Genomic DNA, 26,159 nt, shown 5'->3' on the forward strand with positions numbered 1-26,159 from the left:
GATACCTGAAAAATCTACTTAAGTACTGATAGATAGCGCTAGCAGAAAGGACTGTATAGGTGATATTGGGTGTCTTCCCGGTGTGTCGATCAGAACACTCAGCAGCCCATCACATGCAGTCGTGTACTTTAATCAGGCTTTGGCATACGAACAGCACAGTAACATCAGTAGGCATGCGTGATAGTATGTGTGGTCTGAAATAGATTAATAAAGAAATAATATTTACAGTAATAAACTCAATAAACAGATAAATCTGAATAAACATCATCAACTTACTAAACATCTGACAACAGGTCAGGAAGTTGCACTATTCTACCTATTTCTCCTACTTCACTACAGTTCTACAGGTATTAGGGAATTCACATTCAAATGTAATGCAACACTACCATCTAGTGGCTACACTGGCTCATAACATGGAGACATGTCGCTACATGCCCCTCGGCAAATGGGTCGGCAAGCCAACCGCTAGCTTACAACTAGTATCACCATAACATGCATGGCACAAGCAAGGTAAACATTCTTACATGGATGTGAGCTGAAGGGTGAAGTCTGCCCACAGTTTACACTAGGAGAAATTGTATTGGAATACAAAGGGAACATTGTTCCTGCTCATCACGGATCGGACTTAACTGTAAGTTTATCACACTACGTCACCTACAACTCAGGCTACTCGTAAGTACGACACACAATAAAGAAAAAGGCAGTTAAATGATCACTCACATCCTCAGCAATGACGCACACTAAACACATTAAGGTTTTCCCTCATAGTCCACTCCGGCACTGGCCATCCACTGCCGATCTTACTGCTACGTTGCTGCTACACTGCTACTTGGTGCATGCCCAGTAGGTCGGTCTTTCCAACATTGCCGCCCCCAAATTTGAGTCCAAATTTGCTCCCTGGAAAGGCCGACTTACTGTCCATCTTGCTTGTCGGGGTGGTCCTCTTGATCCGTTATCTCTGGGAGCACTACTTAGCGGGTGATAGGTCTGGTGTACACGCGGTCCTTTATCTGTACCTCCACTGTTCTGACTCGTCCATCTGGCCCTGGAAATACATTGACCACTCTCCCAATCTGCCACAATGACTGAGGTAACTGGGGGTCAACCAGCATCACAACCATTCCCACTCTGATGTCTTGCGTGGGACTTTGCCACTTCCCTCTGGTTTGCAGTCCAAGCAAGTAGGTTCTTACAAAGGCCGCCCAGAATCTGTCTGCCAGCACTTGTGTGTGTTTCCAGCGTCTCTTACTCAGGAGCTCGGACTTGGGGTACACAACCTGGGGAAGTGAGCCATCAGGCCGCCCCATCAACAAGCAGTTGGGGGTCACAGGATCAAGGTCTGCTATGTCTGCCGAGACATATCCGAGGGGTTTAGAATTGAGGATGGCCTCAATTTCGATGAGGACTGTCCTTAGGACTTCTTCAGTGACCGCCTCTGAACCGAGGGTGGTATAAAGTGCCGTCTTAGCTGAACGGATCTCCCGCTCCCATACCCACCAAAATGTGGTGCAGCAGGAGGGTTGTAATGAAAGCTGATCTGTTGCTTAGCTAGGCGCTGTTGTAGTTCCGGACTGAGCTGATTGAAAGCCTCTCTGAGTTCAGTGTCTCCACCTCGGAAGTTGGTCCCTTGGTCTGAGTACAGTTCCGCAGGTTTCCCACGGCGGGCAATGAATCGTCGAAGGGCCATTAGGAAGGCATCACTGTCCATTCCCGCTAGTACCTCCAGATGCATGGCCCTAGTGGTCAAACATTTAAACAAGAGACCCCATCTCTTTTCATTACGGCGTCCTACTTTGACGATGAAGGGACCAAAACAATCTATGCCGGTAGAGTGAAATGCTGGTTTGAACAGCCTGAGGCGTGGAGGTGGAAGATCTACCATCTTCTGGCAGGCTGGTTTGGATCTCCATTTGCAACATTCCAGGCAAGTTCTTTGGTGTCTGCGTACCGCCTCCCTGCCTCTTAGGATCCATACCTTTCGGCGGAGCTCTGCAAACACTCTCTCAGGTCCAGGATGACCAAGTTGGCAGTCATAGTCCTTTATAAGGAGTCTAGTGTTCGGGTGGTTGGAGTCCAAGACAACGGGGTGTACGGTATCCCGATCAAGGTCTTCACTCCGTCTCAACCGGCCTCCAACATGGATAAGTAGGCAGGAGTTGTCAAACTCAGGAGAGAGGCACAATAATCGGCTGGTATGTGGAATGGGTTTACCTGTCTTTAGGAGCTGATAATCCTCTGGGAAACTGTCAATCTGGACTCGCCTCATAGCCAGGAACTCAGCTTCTTTGTAGGTATTAGCTGGAGGCTGTCCCGTCAGACCTGCTGCCCCGTGGAGCTCCTCCGCTATTGCTTCTACTAAGTCCTGCCAACTGCGGTGCTTACTTCCATCAGTCCCAGGAGGTGGTGAGGTTATCACTCCACAGAAGGCGGGTTTCCTTAGCTCTGCCTCATAATTGCCGGCGGGTTCAGAGGGACTCAATGGCCATTCACTGGGAGGCTGTAGGAGGAACTGTGGGCCCTGTGTCCAGCGACTGGCTCCAAGTAAGTCTCTCAGGCTCTTACCTCTGGTGAGGTCATCAGCCGGGTTTCTGGCTGAGTCCACATATCGCCATGCCTTCAAATTGGTCAGTTCCTGAATCTCAGCCACTCTGGTGCCCACAAATACCTTGAAGTGGCAGGATTCTGAGTTCAACCAGTGTAGGACTGTGGTGGAATCTGTCCAGTAGGTGACCTCCTGAATTGCTATGGTGAGCTCCTTCATGAGCACCTTTGCCAGCTGAGCTCCGGTTAAAGCTGCACAGAGTTCCAGGCGGGGCACAGAATGCTGCTTCCGTGGGGCTACCCGGGATCTGGCCAGAAGAAAGGACAGGTGCACTTGGCCTGCCAAATCAACTGAACGCAGGTAGGCTACCGAACCATAAGCCTTCTCAGAGGCATCTGAGAAGACATGAATCTCGTGGATCACTTCCGGATGATCCATTGTACTTGGGGTGTAGCACCTAGGTAATTTCATCTGTGGCAAGTACTGAAGTTCAGCTTCCCAAACCTTCCATGCTTGGAGAAGGTGATCAGGGAGTGCAGGGTCATCCCACTCCCTCTGTTTGTCCCACAGCTGCTGGACGATCACCTTTGCCTGGGTGGTGAAAGGAAGGATGATCCCCAGGGGGTCATACTGCATGGCCAAAACCCGGTATATATTCCTCATTGTAGGGGCACCATAAGTCGCCCTTCGGCCCTTGAAGCCTAGGTGGTCAGTGTCGCAACACCAGCTCAGACCCAGGGTGGATTCCGTGGCCTCTGGTTTGTCGTGGGAGAGCCACAGTTCCAACTTAGTGGAAGATGGCTAATGACCTCAGGTTGGTTGCTGGCCCACTGCCTGATATCAAACCCGCCAGATGCTAGGAGATCTCTTAGTTTATCAAGGAGATGACGGGCTTCTGTAGCTGAGGGGAAGCTCTGGAGACAGTTGTCCACATAAGTGCACCTCTCCACTGAGAATCTCACATCTTCCTCAGGATGACTGTGTGACAAAGCGTGCTTCTGGAGAGCAAAGGATGCACAACAAGGACTGCAAGTGGTCCCAAAGGGCAGTACTTGCCACTCGTTCACCGCCGGGGGTTCTTCTCTATTCATGTGGTGCCACAGGAACTGTAAAAGAGGCTTGTCTTCCAGCAAGAGTAGCACCTGGTGAAACATACCAGGTATGTCTCCACTGATGGTGACGTTGTGCTCCCTAAACCGAAGGAGCACACCTAGGAGAGAGGAACTCAAGGCGGGACCAGGCAGTAACCATTCATTGAGGTTGAGGCCACCGTACTGGAAGGAACAGTTAAACACAATGCGGTCTTTGCCATTGTGGTTGACCATATGATGAGGGATGTACCAACGTTCTCCAGTCGATGTGGTGTCTGAGGGAAGCTTGGTTACGTGCCTGTGACCACTAACTTATCAATCTCAGCATTGTACGTGGCTGCCTTGAGAGGATCTTTGGCCAGGCGTCTTTCCATGCTCCTAAGACCGGGCATCACCGCTTCTTCCGGGGCCTGGAAGCAAGGAAAGTCCTTCTCCTGCAGCAATGGTGTGGCATAGCGATCCCATTCACCTCAATCCTGGTCGTCTTGGCCTCTAGGAGGTTAAGGGCTTCTTGATCCTCTCGGGATCTGGTGGCCAGCTTCTCACTACGATAGGGTAAGACATCAAGCTGCCACAACCTTTCCACGTTCTTCTTAAGTTCAAGCTCTGCAGGGCTGAGGGAGAGGAAAAGGCACTGTTGTGGTGACAGCTGTCTTTGCACAAGCTGAGTTGGTCCTTGTAGCACCCATCCCAGCCGAGTCTTAATGGCTGCTGGACCCCCAGGTGGTCCAAGACGAACTGGTGCAGTAGGTGCTATGAGGTGGGTGTGGTCTGCCCCAATGAGCAATAAAGGATGGACCCGTTCAAATGGCTGCAGAGGAAGTCCTTTGAGGTGCTTATACTTAGCTAGAACGGTGGCTGGGTAGGAGTGGTCAGTCAGCCCAAGACCGTTAGCTGTAAAGGCTGCGGTAATCTGGAAGGTTGTATGCGGCCGGGATACAGGGGATATCTGGAAGGATACAGAGGAGCCACTAATGGTTTGGACATCTTGGCGAATCGTTCTTAGGGCTAAGCTTTCGTCAGTACCTTGAATACCAAGGGTCAGGGCAGCACTGGAGAGAAGGATGGTACGTTCTGACCCATCATTCAGCACGGCATAAGTGTCAAGACTCTTTCCTTGGTGATGGAGCAGGACTCTGACAACCTTGAGGAGGACTTGTCTGCACTCGTTGGGCTTGTCCAGATATAAGACATCGGTCGCTGAGCTTATCAGGCAGGAATCCTCCCGAGCACTCTTAGAGTTAACCTCATGTAGGATCTGAAGGTGACGGCCCTTACAGATACTGCAGGGTTTCTTCAGTGTGCGCTGGGCTGCCTGATGCTTACATCCGCAGCGCCAACAGCGATGATGCGTCTGGATCCACGCTCTACATGCGACCCGCATCATAGCTCCGCTTCCCCTTGTGGGCCAAGAGTGTTAAGCATGCCAACGAGGGACCTGATCTGTAAGGCGAATCTCTCAAATGCTCCAGTATCTCCTCGTCGAATACTTGGTGAATCCATCACCTCCGCAATCTTCATGAGAGCCAGTTTATGTGGCTGGCCATACCTCTCATTCAAAGCTGCCATGGTGTCGGTGTAGGGGAACAGAGAGTTGAGGTAGGAATCTGCGATAAGGCGGGCTTCTTCCAACTTCAGGTGATCCATTAGAATCTGATATCGGAATAGCTCTGTAGCATCAGGTGGTAGCAGATTATCCAGAGCTATCTTCAGTCTCGTGAACTCACTCGGATCCTTAGACACAAAGTCTGGTATTGTGGGTGTAGGACCACGGTAGGTGTATTCTCTAACAGCCGGGACCGTTTTGGACTGCCTGGAAGCTTCGTAGTGAGGTCTGTGAGGCTGAGGCCTCTGTAGGGGCATATACTCCAGATTGGGTGTACCTATCTGTGGTTGCTGGTGCCCGGAGTGAGTGGGTTCACCAGCATGTGAGGCAAAGGGAGGCCTCTCCGACTGAAGAGGGAAAGAGGAGGTCTGATATACAACAGAAGAGGGGTCATGAGAAGAGGGGAAGGCTCTTTGTTGGCTCACTGATGGTGGGGGGCTTACTGGGTGTCAGGGATGCTACCTGGTCTTTCACGATCTGCAACTCACTCAACATCCTTCCCATAAACTCAGATAGTAGCTGGTCCCTGTCTATACTCTCGGATCGCGGCAAATTGGGATATGGCGGGTAGGATTGATTAACTGGGCATGGAGGACCATGGAGCTGTGCAGTATGACTATTCTACACACAATAGTCATACTGCACAGTCCAAGGAGATAATTAACTTATGAACAGAAAAGAAAAGAGAATGCTAGGGGGGGTTCAGGATCATAAGAAAACATTCAAAGCAGTACATTCCTCAATGGTTCCAAGTGCCTTTTGTTTGTCTGAGTCTTTGATTGTCCGAATGTATTGCTTGACCTCATTGTGAAAAGCAATAAAATGTGGTTTCCTTCCAGAGTATTTGCAACAATGAATATGATATTTTGACATTAACAATAGAAGGTTTATCAAGTAGCCAGAGTTATTTCTCTGTGTACAGTTTTTAACAAGACCAAACAGTACTGCCTTCCACGATAAGACAAAGTTTTTTTCTATGTTACTGTGAATAAAGTCACACAGTTCTTGCCAAAATGCATTAAGGAAGTATCAAAGTATGAGGTATCTGCATGTCGAATGCTAACGTAATTAATATAATTAAATAATTGTTGGTTCCAGCTCCTTAAATGGGAGGATTTAAAACTTTTAGGTATTTGTTTTATCATTATAGATTAAATATATTTAAATTTTGTAACAATGATCAGGTAAAAACAAACAAGCTGTTGAAGCTGTGAGATATGCACTTGGAAATTCTTTATTTGTATAATATAGATTTCAATTTACATCCAAAAGACAGAATACATGGTGTCCAGCTACATATTCCTTTATTGATAATTGCAAATGCACAGTACTGTGCAAAAGTCTTAAGCCACCCCTTATATTTACAAGGATTCAAGGATTCTTTATTGCCATTCACATTGCATTTGCATGTGTAACAGGCCCCTGGTGAGTGGGCTGCCGACAGATTATAGTTTGTCCTGAAAAGAACAGGAAAATCATGAGATGGACGACAGCAGTGTGTTTCCTTCTCCCGCTTCTGCCGAGTCTTTATTTTTTTTTACACATTCATGTGTTCTAAATACTTTGTAAACACGTCTGTCTTCATCTATTACCAAAAATCAAAATAATATGGAATACAATTCAATATAAACTCAAATAATATAAACAAAATGTAACCAGTCAATAACAAAATGTAAACTGATGTTGTTTGTAAGCAAACCAATGAAATACATGCTTGTTGTAATGCATACTTTTTTTTGTTACATACAATAAGTGCATAGTTACTCTCACATAGGTTTACAGGACAAACATTCCTGGGTTGTATCACAGTAAGGGCACATTAGTGTAGTGGTACACTTCAATGGACTCAGCAACGCAAAGAGAATTAACATTACACTAATCATTAACAATCATTTCAAAAATGATCGAAAAATCACTGCTCCTTCTGTAGACCAGTGAGAGATGAGTGTTGCTGCTGTAGCAGGAGTCGGTGTATTTGTCTGGTTCCCAGTGCCGCCACCATCCCCCCATAGAAGTAGAAGTGGGGGGGAACACAACCCCAAACACCACTCCACCTCCCTCTCCCCAGGGAGACTCTGGAGCCAGTTACAATGCTGAGTGTTTTGGAAGAGCTCCTAAATATTTTCAGGATGACAATGTAATCTCACTGGCTGCTCTCTTGAACAGGATTCTCATGCAGTTCTCGTCCTCACTCACCAACACGCACAGCAGACAGTGATTGGTGTGAGTCACAGTACCAGCTCTACCGCCACACTTCAGAGATCCAGAAAGTATCAATTACTAACCTAACTGGTGTTTTTTTTTGAAAGCTGTTATTAGTCTCATTTTTTTAAAGGAAATTTAAGTCTGCTTGTAAAATCAAAATATCAACCAACAGAATTTTTTTTAGATAAATATTGGTGCTCTCTGGTGGTCAAAGAAAGCAGTGGTGGCAGTGTTTTTAGTTGTGATTTAGTGTTTAGGTTTACAGTTTAGGCTTATACAATATATCAAAGCTAATATTGAACCAGCTAGTCTGCTCCAAATCAGTTCATAGTGGATTGTTCATATTATCAAGCACCGTGAGATGATAGGTCTTGTATATTGATGTGTAAATGGAAGGAAAATATGGTTGTTTTGTGTTGGCTTTTTACTTTTTTTTTTGCATAAAATAAAGCTTTGCAGACTGTTGTGTACATGTTGTAGTTGTTTACTGTCACCAGGGGGCAGTGTCACAATCAACTGGTCTTTGGGCTACTCTTGCTTCTGCTGTTTGTTGGTCCATCAGCTCAGCTGAGGATAGGAGCAGAGTTGTAACGTACAAAGAGCTGAAATGAAACAAAGTGTTGTGCAGCTTCTCGTGCTGCTCCTGTTTGTGGTGAATGCCGCTATCACTGGCTTCCCTGTTCCGACCCGCTTGTCAACCAATCAGGGTTCAACTTCATTCACGTCAAGCTACATGCTGTTGTGTTTTTGGAGGACTTTGCACAAGCATGTTGGAGTAGTTGCCTATGGACAGATTTTCTGTAGGCAAATACAAATACTGACACAAACAGACAAAATTGCTGTATCATAAATTAAGTACATTTGGAGTTTGTCCAATTGCAGGATGTGATCCGCTTGGAAAGCAGATGAATGACGTTGAAAATTGCTACATTTTCAACCAGGCCATCGACCCTGCTGGCAGGGAATCGGGTTAGCAAAAATTAAAAATAAACGCAAAGGCATTGTCAACTGGTGAACTGATTGTGGATGGCATCATTCTCTCAGATGGATGAAGAAAAAAATGCTAAAGGCAGTCTCTGAATGTATTTGGGCGGGTCTTAACATACCTGGGCGGTCTGCCCATATAAAGTCTGTGTGTGAAACACTTGAGTGAGCTGAAAAAAAGAAAATGCACTATAAGCAGACATTTCAGACACTGGGAAAAATAAACAAACATGGTGAGATTACAATTAACAATGACTTGAGTCTGTTTAAGTGGTTAGATAATTAATTTGACCTATGCTTTTCTTACTGAATAATGTCAAAGTGTCTTCCATTAAAAAGGCCTGGTGTTTCCCAAAGTCACTATGAAAAAGGAAGGGGAAAAATCTTTCAGTCATAGACAGGGAGATTGATAATAAAAAGACTTTGGGTAGAGTATTGCTTTTAACTTTCTTTAGACAGTGTCTGCCTTTCCGAGTTTTGTTAACAGTCCCTTTTCTCTTTTCTTTTCTCTCAACAGTGTGCCCAAGGGCCGTTGAAAGCCCCCTTGGGGGAATTTCATAAATACACACTGAACAAGAACAAGTGAAGCCTTCTGGACTATTATAGTTTTCCTCTCACTCTCTCACACACACACACACACACACACACACACGGTGAAGAGCAAAGAGGCACAGCCGTTAGTGAGACAGTGAGGTCAGGTGGACTGAAAGAAAACGTCCTCGGTCCTGTAATCACCATTAAAATCTTTACTGGGAAACAGCTGGAGGAGTCCTTCATCAAACCACCTGTGGAAAAGACTGGAAACTTGTCTGCCGGTGCATCAGAGGCTGATCTGGAACATCATTGGCCGGCTCGCCTGCCAATCATAATCAGCATCGACCAATCAGCGCTTCAGGATTCCGGGACTTAGCAGAGCAGCAGCACAGGACGGCGATGGAGTGCAGGAGGACTGTGAGCGAGCAAAACCGGACTTTCCAGTAGCTTTAAGTTGTTTAGGCCACTCAAGAGAGCTTTGTGTGTGCGTGCAGCTAACTGTAAGTAGATGACATTTAAGAGTTGATATTATTTGGTAGCGTTGAATTGGTAATAACTGAGTTCAGTGGTAATTAGCTAATTCCGTGTAAGACATTGCATATTTACCTTGCGAATGTGGAAATAAGATAACGGTAGGCGCCTGCAGACGCCATAGTCATGTATGTAGCCGTTAATTATCTTCTTTATCTGACCTACTGAAGTTACTTTGGCATTTAGGATGTAGCTTGCTACTTATTATTATCTGTTTGAACTGTATATAAGTGATGGAAGAAGATTACTGAGCATATTGTGCAGGTTTATAATTTGAATCCTGATTAGTGTATTTTCTTGTTGTGTACTTTATAGAAACCATGCACAAAGGAACTGTAATGTGAGCAGAACTGAAATAAACGACAAAAGACAAGTAATGCCTCATCCTTGACCGGATGCCCGCAGCCTTTCCCCCTAAGAGTAACCAAGCCTTTAGTACACCACCTGATCAATATGTGCCAACATGGAGAAAAGTTAAGCTGCTCCCATCCACTTCTGTTTGTTTTACATGGTGAAAATCTACAGTAAAGCTATAGCAGTTAAAATGTGCAGATGAACTGTTAACTGAGTCTAACGTGATGTTTAAATCAGGCAACTTGCGGAAGACTGATGGCAGCCATCCTGCTTTAAATCGCAGCAATACCTGCAGCAAGCAGGGGAGAGTCTAAAAGGTGTGCTAGGCTATATTTATTTCAAGGCTTTAGAAGCATCATTTTGCAGATTTCTCCAAAGACCAGTAAAAATATACATGGGCCATTAAAACTTTGAGCCACTGACCTGGGGCTGTTGGGTTGGACACTGAATTAGTATTAACATTAATTATTAACTTTAACTTGTAAACCATCAGAACATACATTTTTTGCAGCAGGAAATGTTGCATCAAAGTACAGGGCAAACCTCAGGTCTGAGAATGTTGATCTGCTCGCTTTTCTTCATGCTCCTTTGAAGGCTTACAGACACACATTCTGACTCATTCACTAGCACACTTAAACATGCAGAGACACACAAGCACAAAAACACACGAGTGCACACCAAATTTACATCATCCAGGAGGTACAACTCTATCAGAACTGTTTTTTTTTTTTCTTCCTCCTGATGTAAGAAATCCTTCCAAGAGGTAAAGGCTATTTTATTTTATGCCTTAGTTTAGGTTGTATGCATACCTTATTGTATTTTTCATTACTGTACTTGTGATTATTTTTGCATTTAAGAAAATGTTTTCTTTAAAAAATAGAGGTGTAAATACATTTAAAGGTTTTTTTTTTTTTGACAGATTTATGTGGTTAAACAATTAAAAACACTACAGTTTCTAAAATGGAAACCAATGAGCAATTCATTTCAAAAGACCTGTGTTTTTTCTCTTGTGAAGATTTATTATTGCTCATTAATAAAACAACAGTATTTCTTATTTGATTACTCAATTAATTGATGGAATAATCAATAGAATACTCCATTACTAAAATAATCGATAGCTGCAGCCCTATAAAACATTCAACAACACAGTTCAAACAGAATTACTAACGCTGATATTTGCCTCAAGTATATCACTGTGCCCCGTCATTAGTGATTGGATAAGCCTTTGATGTTTGTTGCAGCTGTTTGTATGTTTGGGACTAAGGTACTTGGCCTCCTCCCCTGTCCTTCACCCAACTTTTTCAGTTACAGCCTAAATCTGTTGTGTGTATCTGCACAAGCACGTGTGTTTCTCAGTGGGAGTACATGCTTGGCTTAGATTAACACTCTCTGTAGGGAGTTGGAGATCAAAGATGTAGATGCTCAGTGGAAGGTGTGAGCACATAATAGTTTTCTTAGTCTGTTGACCTTGGTATTACCTTCATGGTCTCATCTAGTACTCATTCATCCGACACACACACACGCACTATTGTGTCTGATGACTGATATCTGACCGTCTGCCTCCTTGTCCTCAGGGCAGCTGAAGCAGTTCTTACTGGCTATACAGAAAACATCATCGCCTTCCACATGAAAAACATCTCCAACAACAAGGACAAAGCCCACCTCCTCTTGGTAAAGATTCCTCTTGGTTTACAGTCTCTCATATATATCTATATCTATCGATCTGTTGAGATATATATATATATATATATATATATATATATATATATATATATACACATATATACATATATACATACAGGGGTTGGACAATGAAACTGAAACACCTGGTTTTAGACCACAATAATTTATTAGTATGGTGTAAGGCCTCCTTTTGTGGCCAATACAGCGTCAGTTCGTCTTGGGAATGACATATACAAGTCCTGCACAGTGGTCAGAGGGATTTTAAGCCATTCTTCTTGCAGGATAGTGGCCAGGTAATGATGCGATGCTGGTGGAGGAAAACGTTTCCTGACTCGCTCCTCCAAAACACCCCAAAGTGGCTCAATAATATTTAGATCTGGTGACTGTGCAGGCCATGGGAGATGTTCAACTTCACTTTCATGTTCATCAAACCAATCTTTCATCAGTCTTGCTGTGTGTATTGGTGCCTTCTCATCCTGATACACGGCACCGCCTTCAGGATACAATGTTTGAACCATTGGATGCACATGGTCCTCCAGAATGGTTCGGTAGTCCTTGGCAATGACACGCCCATCTAGCACAAGTATTGGGCCAAGGGAATGCCATCACTGATCCACCCCCATACTTCACTCTGGGCATGCAACAGTCTGGGTGGTATGCTTCTTTGGGGCTTCTCCACACCGTAACTCTCCCGGATGTGGGGAAAACAGTAAAGGTGGACTCATCAGAGAACAATACATGTTTCACATTGTCCACAGCCCAAGATTTGCGCTCCTTGCACCATTGAAACCGACGTTTGGCATTGGCATGAGTGACCAAAGGTTTGGCTATAGCAGCCCGGCCATGTATATTGACCCTGTGGAGCTCCCGACGGACAGTTTTGATGGAAACAGGAGAGCTGAGGTGCACATTTAATTCTGCCGTGATTTGGGCAGCCGTGGTTTTATTTTTTTTGGATACAGTCCAGGTTAGCACCCGAATATCCCTTTCAGACAGCTTCCTCTTGCGTCCACAGTTAATCCTGTTGGATGTGGTTCGTCCTTCTTGGTGGTATGCTGACATTACCCTGGATACCGTGGCGCTTGATACATCACAAAGACTTGCTGTCTTGGTCACAGATGCTCCAGCAAGACGTGCACCATCAATTTGTCCTCTTTTGAACTCTGGTATGTCACCCATAATGTTGTGTGCATTGCAATATTTTGAGCAAAACTGTGCTCTTACCCTGCTAATTGAACCTTCACACTCTGCTCTTACTGGTGCAATGTGCAATTAATGAAGATTGGCCACCAGGCTGGTCCAATTTAGCCATGAAACCTCCCACACTAAAATGACAGGTGTTTCAGTTTCATTGTCCAAACCCTGTGTGTGTTTATATATATATATATATATATATATATATATATATATATATATATATATATATATATATATTATATATATATATATATATATATATATATATATATATATATATATATATATATATATTATATATATATATATATTATATATATATATCAGAGAATATCTCATCAGAGAGATATCTTGCAAAGAACATGAACATCATTATCTTGAGACTGCTACATCTTAATCCTGTTTCTCTTGCTATGTGTTAAAGAACAATACAGCAAATGTCCTGCGAAATGACTCCAAGCCTCCCCAGCAACCTCCGTCTCACACCCAAGATCAGAGCCACCAGCCTGGATCCAAGCCATCCTTACCTGGCATGGCAGAGCCTGCCCCACCGCAGCCTTCGAATCAAGGGAGCCAATCTGGTGTTCTTCCGCAGGAAGGCTCATCCTCTACAGGCATGGAATCCAAAAATATTCCCGGCAGTAGCCCCAGTAACACTACACCCCCAGCTGACCAGGCCCCTGTCACCCAAGCAGAGGCAGGCCTCAACCCCCCAACGTCAGGTGAAAGTGGACAGGGTGGAGGATCTGGTGGAGCAGGTCTGACACCCCAACAACAGCAGCAGCAGCAGCAGCTGGCCCAGGAGCTGTTGAACATGGAGGCCAACACAGAGGGTCTTTCACAAGAACAGTTAGAACATCGGCAGCGCTCGCTGCAGACCTTGCGAGATATTCAGCGTATGCTCTTCCCTGATGACCGTGATGCCCCGCCAACTGGCCCGCCACAGTCCCATGGTGGACCCCATGATGGAGGCCCTGATGCTGCACCCCGGAGGCCTGAGCAGGGCCCCTTACAGGCTATGATGGCACAGTCTCAGAGCCTTGGACCACCAAGTGGGCCAGGAGTACCTCGTCCACAAGGTCCACCTTTTGGCCCACCCCATGGTCCGAGGGACATGCCCCCCTTTCCACAAGACGAAATGGGTCCGCACATGGGAGGTCCAGGTGGATGTGGAGATGGAGACCAGATGACCCCAGAACAGGTGGCGTGGTTGAAGCTGCAGCAGGAATTTTATGAAGAGAAGAGGAAGAAACAAGAAATGCAACACCGGCCACTTGCTCCAGATATGATGATGCACCCCCATGGTCCACGTGGCATGATGCGAGGACCCCCACCTCCTTACCAGATGGGCCCAGGAGAGATATGGGGAGGACCTGGTGGGCCGCCAGATCACTATCCAGAGCGCATGAGCATGGGTCCTGGTCCCAGGGGTATGCCCCCACATATGCAGAGAATGCCTGGTTTCTCTGGTATGATGAATCCTGAGATGGAGGGCCCCCCGAGGCCTGGAATGGGGTGGCCTGATGATATGCCTCCTCGTATGGGAGAAGCACGGGGTTTCCCTGGAGGACCTGGGGGAATGTTTGCTGGTCCAGGAGCTCGTGGTGAGCGTTTCCCAAACCCTCAGTCAGTCCAAGAGGCAATGTTTCACCAAGGAATGGGTGGAGACAAGGGTCTCCCTCCTGGGATGATGATGGACATGCAAAGGATGATGGGACACCAAAGAAGTGGAATGGAACCAGGTAATGGCATGGGTATGTTTCCCAGAATGCCTGGCGATGGTCCTATGAGTCCATCGTCTAGGCTCCCAGGAATGGGGGGCCGAGAAATGGGGCCCGTGTTTGGCATGGGGCCTGGCCCTGGGCCAGGACCTCATATGCACCCTTCCAAACTACGAGATCCCCCCATGAATCTGAGTCCTGATGAGATGATGAGAATGAGAGGAGGTGGAGGGCCAATGGAGAACATGGGTCCACAAGGAAGGCCCATGCAGGGTCCTTCCTTCCCATGTTAGGTGGCGGCTCACCTAACATGATGATGTCACTGCAGGGCATGGGAGGCCCCCCACAGCAGACAATGATGATGGGGGGTCAGATGAGGCCTCGTGACATGGACATGGGCTTTAGTCCGGGCCCTGGAATGTTCTAATCCAACAGAAAACTTGTATCTAGAATGTTCTCGGACAATACACAAGGAAGCAGTAATGATAACTGTGGAGAGTATTCACAAAACTGGTGGACTCAAGTAAAGGAGGTATAATATGAACGAAAGGGTGTACCCAGAAAACGAGCGGAGTGGAGCTAACCAGTCATCTGGTAATGTCCTGTGGGAACTATTCCAGCGGAGACTCTGACAGGGCCGCATTGGAGTACTTTTGCCACAAGAACATTTAATTTTGACTCATGAACTTCAGAATGTATGGGATTGTTGTGCATCGGTTTCGCAAAACTGTTCATGTGTTTTTTTTTTTGACTATCTGACTGTAAAGATGACTTTGACATCAAAGAGGAATCAAACCTAACTAAGTCAGCGTGGAGATGCTACAGTATATGTCTACTTTTTTGAAATTTAAAAAACAAATTTGTCACAAAAGTGGTATGGAACAAGAGAAAGGAAAGAAGAATTTGTGCTTTGTGAAGACTTTAGTGGAAATCCATCTTGTCTCTCGCTCCATTGTTTTGACTGTTTCTGTACAGTATATACGTGAGAGTGCGTTGGCGTGCTTGACAGAATGTGTGTTTGTGTGGTATGTATGTATGTGTCTGTATGTATAGGCATTCTATCAGTGACCTCTCAACTCCTCTTACCCAGCTTTCATTGGGGGAGGAACGCCCCCTAAAAATACTGTACTGTTTACCATTGGTGGGCTATTCAAATTTTAGTCTATTTTAATTTTCTTTGTAACTCCAGTGTATAACAAACCAAACTATGACCTCATTAAGATAATAGTATTATTAAAAAAGCACAAACATGGACCATCTGCAGAAAGCGTCTTTCTCTATTTTTACCATTTGAAAGCAACACATTTAAGTGTGAGGATCCTGGCAGCTTTGCAGCACCATGATAATCTCCTGTCCATTTCAAGTTGTGGATGACATTTGACTTTGTGCTCCAAAACTTTCAGGACTCAGCATTCGCCAGAGTGAATAATATTGCTAATACCCAGATGTGCTGTGTTCTTGTTCCTGTTGTGTTCCTGTTTTGTTTTGACTCTCTTGTTGACTCTGGGTAATGATCATGATCACAGAAATGTAAACACGTACTGCTTACCATCCAGTTGACTTCCTCTCTTTTTTCTATTGTATAAGCTTGTCATGTGTTTCTCCATTGGCTTTGGTGCAGAATAGCCTACCAGGGCTGTGGTGATGGACTACAAATAAAAGATATTGTTTTGGTATTTACATGTCTATGGAGTGTGTGTGTGCGCACGTGCGTGTTCGTGTTCACAGGAGTCTTCACTAATTTAATTATGAGGTCCGGTTAGTTTCTTTGTCTTGTACATATCAAACCAGCTTACCAACATTCAACTAGGAGGAGTGCAAGTCATACCAAGGAGCATCATTGATATGTTGACATTTTATCAGGAGGTACTAAAGTGAGACTATTTTCAGAGGACACCACACTTCTAAAATAGATTCAAGCTTGATGCATTCAAAAGCTTCTCAACTGGCTTCAGAAGAGGCCTTGAGGTTTTTCTAACCTGTGTTTTAAAGTTTTATTTTGGCTGCTGGGAATAGTTCAGAGCCTCTTGCAAGATGTGAGCTGAAAGAAAAAGAGACTCCATATTGATTAAAACCTGTATTCATGTCTCACCACATCAAAATAAATCATTATGAGCAGCAGGTCAGGGAAACTCCCACAGATGAGGTATGAGGTGTGTTGCTGGAACACAGTAACACTGAGGTCTGTATAATGGGCATGTATTCAAACATGCGTTACACTGTGGTCTCACAAGGCAAAAGATTTCATTCAAAACGTGCTGTAACAGAATTACTGTTCTATGTAAAGGTGCTATATTCCACACACCTTCACAAAGACTTGATTCAGTATATTAAACTGCATTTCCCCAAAGAATATGATGAATACAGCTGGGAGCTCAACTGATTTGATGGAATAATTTAATCAGCAATCAGACAGACCACCTTATATAAACTCGTCCATATATCATATAGCTGCAATAATTGTTTGAAAATATAAAGGAAAGGCTGAGAATATTGTTTCCCATAAAAGATAAAAGTATCAGTGTAGGTTCCTATGTGCCACAAAGGCCTCATGTCCTAAGCCAATTAAAAATAAGAGCCATACCATTTTATTGAGTGAGATATCCATTAGTTAGAACAAATACAGGTTTAACACATTCACACATGCTAAACATTTTCTCAATGCAGTAAACGCTTAGCGAAACAAATCAATTTGCAATTGTAGAGTCCCCAACAAATGTAAACGTTACTCCAGCTTAGTTTAGTCACCAGCAGTTTTAGGAAATCATTGGACTTCTTAACCCTAGAACACAAATGTGAGCTTTGGAACACCATCACTCTCATTTTCACACAGGTGAGAAAAAAAAAAAAATTCACCTGATGTTAGTGTTTTAGTGTTAAAAATGAAGCCATTTGTGGAGGTCTGTCGACGCTAAGAAAAAAATAGCTCTAGCTTTAATCATTAAGCCTAACCAAATGCAAAACGGTATTCAAATAATACACATGCACCAAGTATCTATCCTGCATTTTCACTTTGCACACACTTGTCACTGTAATAATAATTTTAAAGGTTCTATATATATGTATCAGATTTTGAGCTTTTACGCAGCAGCAAACGATTATTTGTGAAGATGTAGTGACGCGATGGTGTTCTTTCAGAGGATGACGTTGCAGACCTCCCGCGTGCTGTCTCTGTTCTTTGTTTTCGTAGCCGGCCCGGCCACACCTGCGTTAGTGAACGAGTCCCTCCCTTTGAAAATGTTTGTCCTCCCTGCATTCATAAAACAAAGAACAAAAACAGAAGCAGCGGGGGAAGTCAAGATGATAATAAGTTTATGACATTACCAAGTGCAATAAAAGGTTCCCAACAATTTAGTAAATCTAAGATGTCAACACAAAATATCATTGTTAAATGCACTAAATCTGAATGTAGGGGGAAAAAACCCCACATGGGATAAGTGCCATCGTTTGTGAGTGGGCATGCTGCATGTCTCAGTCATTTAATGGCTGTTACCATGTGAGCACAGAGTGATGGTTAGGGCTGGATGCTTTTTGTTGGTTCACATGTGCACAACCTTTCTGGTTCTAAATGAAATGCAAAGACGAGTTGGGGGGGGGGGGGGGGGGGGGGGGGGGGTTGATTGTTTTGGTCTTAGATGCCAGCGCTCTACCGCATCGTTCAGTGCTTCAAAATACCATTTACAGCACCTTTAATGTGATTACCATGGTAACAAAACTATGTTGAATCCAAGCGCTGTAACCTGAAAGATCTGCAAAAGTGGCTGTACTCCAGCGCACTCTGACAGTGATACAATAATGACACGCTGGCTGGATGGAGTGAGAATCGAGGACGTAAAAGTCACTGTCAAAGTGTAATCTCATGGATAGCAGTGTGTTTATGTGAAGGTTTGCTGAAGGTTCAGGGTTTGGTCAAGCCTTCTGTGCTGTTACAACGTGACTCGTAGTCTTCGGGGCTCAACGAGTATGCTGAGAGGACCTGTTTGAACTCCTGCAGTGGGCAGTAGACTGCACTACAACCCGGTATGAGCTGATCCTACAGAAAGCAAAAGCAACTTGGGGTTAAAGAGGGGAAAAAAAAACCCCAGAAAATCATAAAGTTTATTTTGCTTATCTTAGACATACTCTCAGCTCCTACCTGGCCTACATATGACACTTTAACAAAGGCCTCATTAGTCTTCCGGTTCTGGTGCAGCTCCAGAGTGAGATCAGCAGCATACGGTGGCCATCTCATATCAAAAATCCCCAGAGCCAACAGACAAGGAATCAGAGTGGTGTCATGTGCTGAGTACAAAAGCATCTTCCTGTTTCAGAGAACATTTCAAGAGTGAACCATTTAAAGACTGACTATAGTTAAGTTTATGTGTGAAATATGCACACCCATCACAAGGTGTCCAACCTGCTTGGCTCTGATGAGGTGCCCTGTAGTTTCTCCTCAATGTTATCTCTCAATACCTGCAGGAGGGGTCCCACAGACAGCTGCAAATTCTCTCTATCACAGATAGCAAGAGAATTAAAGGCAGCCTGTGGAGCTGAATACACAAGTGGTAAATCTCAATCTGGCCTTTTAGATAAGCCCCTGGACTGGTGACTTTGGTTAATCTAACCTCTTGCTGGGCTCAAAGATATGGCACATCATATCCACGGCTCTTTGTTCCACTTTATCCCTCCAGGTGCACAACACTTGAGGGCAGGGAAGGCCGTGTGTCTGTTAATGTAAAGGAACAAGTCACAGCCAGTGCTGGGCAGCACAAATCTTCAAAAAGTAAACTCTAATTTCTATTTAAACAGGTGAGTATTAAATGACGACAGGTGGACCCCAACACCACCACTGGCTTTGACTAGTGGGAACAACAACAACAAAAAGACAAGTCCAATAATGAGACCTCTCCAATCCTGTAGTGGCTTCACACTCATTAAATGTGATTTGGGCCTTTATTGTGACGCATGGATAAATGCTGACAATCTGATGCCGAGTTTCATCTTACATAAGCAGCAGCTTGTGAGGTTGCAGCTTCCTGACCAAGTCTTTACAGTAATCCTATGTATTCTGATACCTTGTGGTGAGCGCTAACAAAAAGTCACATAAATCAAACTGTGGTAGTGTCACCTCTCTGGCAACCATGTCATCCCTAATGAGGATGAAGTCAACATTCTGGTGAGCAGCGATCCCCAGCTCGCTCCGGATGCTCTGCAGGTCTGCTGCAATGTGTGGCAGAGTGGACGACTCTGCCCAGCGGTGGCTGCAAAGAACACAGATACACTGTGACAACCTGTCACAGACACCTCAACTTTGCTCATAATGTTTCCACAACACATTATTTAAAATTCCAGTAGGATGGTTTAGGGTTGATGTGACTCTGTGCCTGCTATGAAAACACACTCTTCATACCCGCCAAGGATTTTGAGCAGCTTGCATCCGTGATAGTTAGGATACAGAATTTCAGATTCTGCCTCCGTTGTTAAAATAGGCACAATTTCTGCAAATAGAACAGAAAATTGCAAAAAGAAAAGAAGAAAAAAAAAAACTGATGAGATGAGATAGAAAATGGGATAAGTAACATCCTGCATGCACAGATCTCTGCTCTACCTTTTTGTTTTTGCTGGAAGAGCCCCGCAACCAGGCACTTGGCAGACTCAATGGTCCTCACAATATTAGTGGAGCGCACGCTAGAAAATAAGAAAAAAAATAGGTCATGCAAGGCACCCAGTTCTAAAATAGTAAAGCATTTAAACTAATATCCTTTGTACTTGCACTCATAAACCCAATCTATCAAAAACATCAGAGCACAGAGATGTGTGTTTTTTTTTTTTTTTTTGCTCTTGCTCCTCGTTATGATTTGGACCACTTACTAGACCTCATCTGGGTTAAATGTGGAGCTAAGGAAGGCACTCTCCTCAATGTATCTCCTCCTTAGCCTTTTGCCCAGCTCATACAGCTGCTGCATGCCCAGTGTGGTCAGCTGACCAGGGAATGTGCCACCCTGCCAAATACATCAAACAGGATCAAGTTATACTCACAGATGTGGCCAACAGACACACACTGGCGATCACATGTGGGAGTCCGGGCTGGATGTGGTACAAACATGGCTGGTGTCCATATTGGGGGATTTAGTTTTCTAAGCTAAATCCAGTGGAGTAAAATCTTTAGCAAAGCAGCTCTCAGCACAGGAAACTAACAGCTCCGCGGACACGATATGTCACTAGGAAGCTCTACATACAGTTCAGCTGCATTACAGAGAGGAGGTGAATGAATGAATGAACCTAGGCCAGTGATATCTGCAGTGACACCTTTGAGCCACTAGATGGAGAAATGCTACATGAAATGGGAAGAGTAACAAGTGTGGCACACACATACACGTTTTATTATCTTTCCACAAAGTCTTACATCAGTTACGTAACTTTGCTCTTTCAGCTCTGCTCTTGTCTGACTGCACTTAATGCCGCAAAGCACATCAACTCACGGTAAGGATGCTTCTCCGATAGCTGTCTTCTATAGGAGATGAGGGCCTGGGTCCACCTTGAAGATTTGTCACTACATAACTGATGTCGGTGTGCGGTGGAGCCTCCAAAAGTTCTGGCACCCACTGGGCCTTTTTGAAACAAAGAATTTACAGATTTCTTTCCCCCCACATTTAGTGTGAAACAACATTTTCTAAAAACAGGCTCTTAATGAAAGACAGTTTTACCTCCAATACATCAGGTATTGATTTGAGGGGCGTTCGAGCGCCGTGCCGGAACAAGATCTGGACCAGTTTTAGCTCGTAGGGGGAACTGGAATTTGTGTCAGAGTTGCAACCAGTAGCATCCTTTTCTGGTTCAGTCTTCTGCTGTGACCACAGCATCGAGGCAAACGCCATGGATGCTGAACCTAAGACAGCTGCTCCACCCCAAAGTCCCCTCATGGCTGCACTGTGGACAAAATACACAAACTGTCACCACACAGCCACTGAGAGCAAGATTGTACAGGATCTCAATGAAAGAATTTCTGTGTCCCTCACACAACACGACAACAAAAAGTTGGAGTTTGGTCCTGTTATCTATTAAAGCTATCAAGTTTATGATTTTAAAAGACTTTGAAATAAAAAAAAATCTATTTAAAACTCTCCTAAACTATTTGGATATTTTTGCTTAAAAAGCATCAATGATTAATCATTAATGAGCGAGTAATCACAAATCCTCGTCAGCCTATCAATAAAAAACTTAGAAAAGCCAAAAGGTTTCAGTTAAATAACACAAGAAAAGCAACAAAATCCTCACATCTGACAAGCTTCTGTTAATTAATTAAAACTAGTCAATTAATTCCTGCACTTACGGCACCCATACTAACCTGCGTTACCTGGTACAGTTAGACCTGCTGTCAGTCCAGGGACGTTAGGGATGATGATGATGATGATGATGATGAAGTGGCAAACTGTAGCATATTGAGTAAAACGGAAGTAGTTACTACATACGGAATAATGACCATCAAGAATCAACTACATCCCTGACGTAAAATAGGTCGATAACGGTATTGGATGGTGCAACACAGGTGCAATGAGCTCCCCAGGATGTGACGTTTTTCTTATCAAACATTTTTTCTTTTGTTATATTATCTAGAATCGCCATTACACTTCCAAATAACCTGAGATTAGCGGTGTTTCCACAGCACAAGTTAGGCAACAGGAAGTCAGTGAAACACGTTACGAAAACAGAGCTCGGCAAACAGCTAACAGAGGTTAACTCTTTACTAACACAGCACCGAGCCGCTGCTGCCAGCCTCCTTAACTGCACCACCAGAGAAGCTCACTGCTACCACACAAGCATGGCATTACTTACAGAGACAAAATAAAGTGCTCGAAAAACAAAACAAAATAGAAAAACACCCAAAAAATACAAACACAACGTTTAAGAGACGACAAACTTCAGTCATTCAGCAACTAAGTTGACACCGGTTCCAGCTGAAGGCCGTGTCGGGAACTGTAGGCCGGCAAATGACATTTCACAATAGAAGAAAAGGAACTGGAGACGAAGACAAAACTACATTTCCCGACACGCCTTTAAAGCGTTGCCGCTCTTCTGCTTTATGATTTTCGGCGGAGAACATGTATTAAAGTACGCTACTTCCCTCTACAGGAAGTATCGAAGTATGAGGTATCTGCATGTCGAATACTAACGTAATTAATATAATTAAATAATTGTTGGCTCCAGCTCCTTAAATGGGAGGATTTAATACTTTTAGGTAATTTTTTTTTATCATTATAGATTAAATATATTTAAATCTGGTAACAATGATCAGGTAAAAACAAACAAGCTGTTGAAAGCTGTGAGATATGCACTTGGAAATTCTTTATTTGTATAATATAGATTTCAATTTACATCCAAAAGACAGAATACATGGTGTCCAGCTACATATTCTTGTATTGATAATTGTAAATGCACAGTACTGTGCAAAAGTCTTGAGCAACCCCTTATGTCTTTATATTTACAAGGATTCTTTATTGTCATTCACATTGCATTTGCATGCAGTGGAACAAAATTCTGTTCTCTGGTCCCAGTGTTGCCCATGTAACAGTTATGACATTCTAGTAATGAAAAAAAAAATATATAAATATAAGTAACAATAATATAAAGAAAATATATACATATATAAAGAAAAAAATATATGGCATTACAGTTTAGGGTGTGAAGTGTTGGTAGAGACTCGTGGTGCCACAGCAGTGACTTGTGCAAATGACAGCAGCATAAGTGTATGAAACAGCAGCATGGGTGTATACAGAGGTTTGCAAGAGTAGTCCAGCTACACAGCCCCACCAGAGTTCAGCAGTCTTACAGCTTCAGGGAAGAAGCTGTTCCTCAGTCTGGCGGTCCTGCTCTTGATACTCCTCAGCCTTCTGCCTGAGGGGAGTGGAACAAAAAGTGTGCGTGCTGGGTGCATGTGGTCCTTCAGGATGCAGGTGGCCCTTTTCCTGCATCTAGCGGTGTAAATGTCTGTGCTGGTGGAGGAGCTGACTCCAACAGTGCAGCCTTCACCACCCTCTGCAGAGTTTTCATCTCTCCCGCAGAGCAGCTTCAGTGCCACACAGTAATGCAGGAGCCCAGGGCGCTCTCCACCACACATCTGTAGAATGAGGAGTCAAAATTGATTGTAAATTGAGTGTGCCTCAGCCTCCTGAGGAAGTAGAGTTGCCGGTGTGCCTTCCTGACCAGACTGGAAGTGTTGTTGCCCCAGGCGAGGTCATTAGTTAGGTGAACGCCCAAGTACCCATACCTGGGGACCACTTCCATCACAGATCCTCCAATGTTCAGGGGAAGGAGGGGGTGTTTTGCGAGGAAAACTGGAATTATTGAAAGATCTGCAAGCATAAATAGAAATACAGTATTATAAGGCCAAAACAGAGTCTACAATGCTAACAATTTCTTTACCACAGACTTAAATCTTAGACAGCTTTCTTGTAATATCTTTAAGTAGTCTTCAGGACGGTGGAGTGGGAGGCGTTGATTTACTGGTCAATCTACATCCCTACCCTCACCTATGGTCATGTGCTTCGGGTAGTGACTGAAAGAACGAGACCATGAATACAAGCTTCCTCTGAAGGGTGGCTGGCCTCTCCCCTAGAGATAGGGTGCGGAGTGCAGCCATTCGGGAGGGGCTCAGAGTAGAGCCGCTGCTCCTCCACATCGAAAGGAGCCAGTTGAGGTGCTTCGGGCACCTGACTAGGATGCTTCCTGGGTGCCTCTTGTGCGAGGTGTTCTGGGCATATCCTACCTGGAGGAGGCCCTGGGGAAGACCCAGGACATGCTGGAGAGATTATATCTTTTGGCTGGCCTGGGAAACCCTTGGGGTCCCCCAAGGCAAGGAGGTGGCTGGGGGCTTCTCTGCTTAGGCTGCTGCCCCCGCGACCCAATCCTGGATAAACGGACTGGATGGATGGATAGTCTTCAGGAATAGTTCTCCAGGCTTCTTGAAGGACATCCAGAGCTCTTCTTTGGAAGTTGGCTGCCTTTTGCTCTGTTCTCTGTCAAGATGATCCCACACTGCGTCAATAATGTGAAGTTCTGAGCTGTGGGGAGCCCAATTCTGTGACTGATAGTGTTCCACTGTGTGTTTTTCTATCCAGGTATGCTTTTACTGCATTGGCAGTGTGTTTGGGATTATTGTCATTTTAAAAAATTAAACCACTGCCAATCAGACTCTTTCCACATGGTATTGTATGGCAGATCAAAATCTGATGGCACTTTTCTGCATTCATAATCCAATTTACAATCAATTTTGACAGGATCCGCAACACCACTGGCTGAAATGCAGCCCCAAACCATGACAGAGCCTCCACTGTGTTTTACAGATGGACTGCTATGCCTGTTGTACCTCTCTCCTGATCTCTGTACATAGTGACAATGATTTGTCATACATCAGCCTTTCCCCCGTGTTTCCCTACCTTAAGAATGTCTTCTTGGCAGCCACCCTTATACACTGAGGCCATTTCTGATGAGGCTTCAGTGAACAGTAGATGGATCAACTGAAGGGCCAGATGCATCTCTCAGGTCAAGTGTCAGGTGTTTTATTTCCTGTTTCTTAAGGACATGACTTTCAAATTCTGTTCATCTGCTGTAGTTAGCTTTTGTTTTAGGCCTGCCAATTCTTCTTTTGTCCTCCACTTGTCCAGTTTCCTCAAAATGTTTAAGGACACACTGCACAGCATGCTGAGATTTGACAATTTTTTTGACTAAAAGCTCTTTGGAAGTCACTTTGTTGGTGCAAAAATACTATTTCATTCTGTCAAACTGTTAATGTTCCCATTTTCATAGATTGAACTAAATAAATGGGAACACACTGTGTTTTTGTGACAGGCTAATATTATATATATATATATATATATATATATATATATATATATATATATATATATATATATATATATATATATATATATATATATATATATATATATATATATCTTAATCATTACTGAAATAAAGGACTCAGGAACATCTCTTTGGGCTTCATTTTATCCAGAAATATGTCTTAAAAGGATTGTAATGGGAAAAGATGAATAACAATTTATGGATTTCACTGTAATGCATCTCAATTTATAAGGTTCTTTGAATTGTTTACATTTGTATTCATTTTGCTTTAGTGTTTAATTTTGTTTTGAGCTTTTCTTTATGTATGACCACTGATATCTTTTTTACACCATAATTGGTTCGTGCACAATCTTTAAACTTCAAAATCAATCACTCAATAAATAAATAAATAAAAACAAATGTCATATGCTGGTTACATTGGTTAAGTGAATAAGGCAGTCCTGGATATACTGCTCTGACTCAATTTATTCCACAAAAAAAAAAAAAAAAAAAAAGATTTTCTAATTCAGCTTCAGCTTGTGGCAGATCAAGCTGGATGCCAGGCCTCAGCTTCCTGGCAGAAATGGCGAGACAGCCTCTGTTTGTGTAAACATTGCTCATCTTCCACAATCTGTCTCCTGCAGGTCCTCTCTGAAGACGACAGACTGAAAGTCGCTGCAGTGATGGTCCAGTGATTCAAAAACGCTGGAGCCTCTTCATCTTTGTTCATCTAATCTGGAAGTTGCATCACGGTTGCATCACACAGCGTTTCAACATTAAGCACGTTATTTAAATGTAACTTGTTCTAAATGCTGATCTTTTGCAATTCAAGCAGGTTAGTTTGTGTATTTACATATGCTAAAGTCTTGCTATGTTGATATGGAGGGGAA

At 43.9% G+C, this 26,159-nt stretch overlaps 2 protein-coding genes across 6 annotated transcripts in view; one reads left to right on the forward strand and one right to left on the reverse strand.

Annotated features, from left to right (window-relative positions):
* LOC115800826 (lysophosphatidic acid phosphatase type 6-like) overlaps window positions 1–22,448 on the reverse strand; it is a 29,251-nt gene extending 6,803 nt beyond the window's left edge. The window contains exons 1-12 of one of the 5 annotated variants that reach the window (XM_030758371.1): window positions 22,322–22,448; window positions 21,776–21,859; window positions 21,135–21,357; window positions 20,910–21,038; window positions 20,299–20,429; window positions 20,036–20,115; window positions 19,838–19,925; window positions 19,556–19,688; window positions 19,053–19,153; window positions 18,845–18,937; window positions 18,584–18,749; window positions 18,305–18,481 (exon numbers count right to left, since the gene is read on the reverse strand). In XM_030758371.1, the coding sequence (XP_030614231.1) occupies window positions 18,347–18,481; window positions 18,584–18,749; window positions 18,845–18,937; window positions 19,053–19,153; window positions 19,556–19,688; window positions 19,838–19,925; window positions 20,036–20,115; window positions 20,299–20,429; window positions 20,910–21,038; window positions 21,135–21,350 (1,272 nt within the window). In that variant the 5' untranslated portion in view covers window positions 21,351–21,357; window positions 21,776–21,859; window positions 22,322–22,448 and the 3' untranslated portion in view covers window positions 18,305–18,346. Of the gene's footprint in view, window positions 1–18,042; window positions 18,482–18,583; window positions 18,750–18,844; window positions 18,938–19,052; window positions 19,154–19,555; window positions 19,689–19,837; window positions 19,926–20,035; window positions 20,116–20,298; window positions 20,430–20,909; window positions 21,039–21,134; window positions 21,358–21,775; window positions 21,860–22,069; window positions 22,089–22,263 lie in introns of those variants that run through there. The other 4 variants (XM_030758370.1, XM_030758372.1, XM_030758375.1 and 1 more) reach the window with 4 other exon arrangements.
* Window positions 9,932–14,763, forward strand: LOC115800825 (B-cell CLL/lymphoma 9 protein-like). Its single transcript, XM_030758369.1, has 3 exons — window positions 9,932–9,966; window positions 11,422–11,518; window positions 13,152–14,763. The coding sequence occupies exons 1-3, from the start codon at window positions 9,947–9,949 to the stop codon at window positions 14,739–14,741; spliced, it is 1,707 nt and encodes a 568-aa protein (XP_030614229.1). The 5' UTR covers window positions 9,932–9,946; the 3' UTR covers window positions 14,742–14,763.
* Window positions 22,449–26,159: the final 3,711 nt, after the last annotated feature.

This window comes from Archocentrus centrarchus, chromosome 21, assembly GCF_007364275.1.
Source record: "Archocentrus centrarchus isolate MPI-CPG fArcCen1 chromosome 21, fArcCen1, whole genome shotgun sequence".
Classification (NCBI taxonomy): domain Eukaryota; kingdom Metazoa; phylum Chordata; class Actinopteri; order Cichliformes; family Cichlidae; genus Archocentrus; species Archocentrus centrarchus.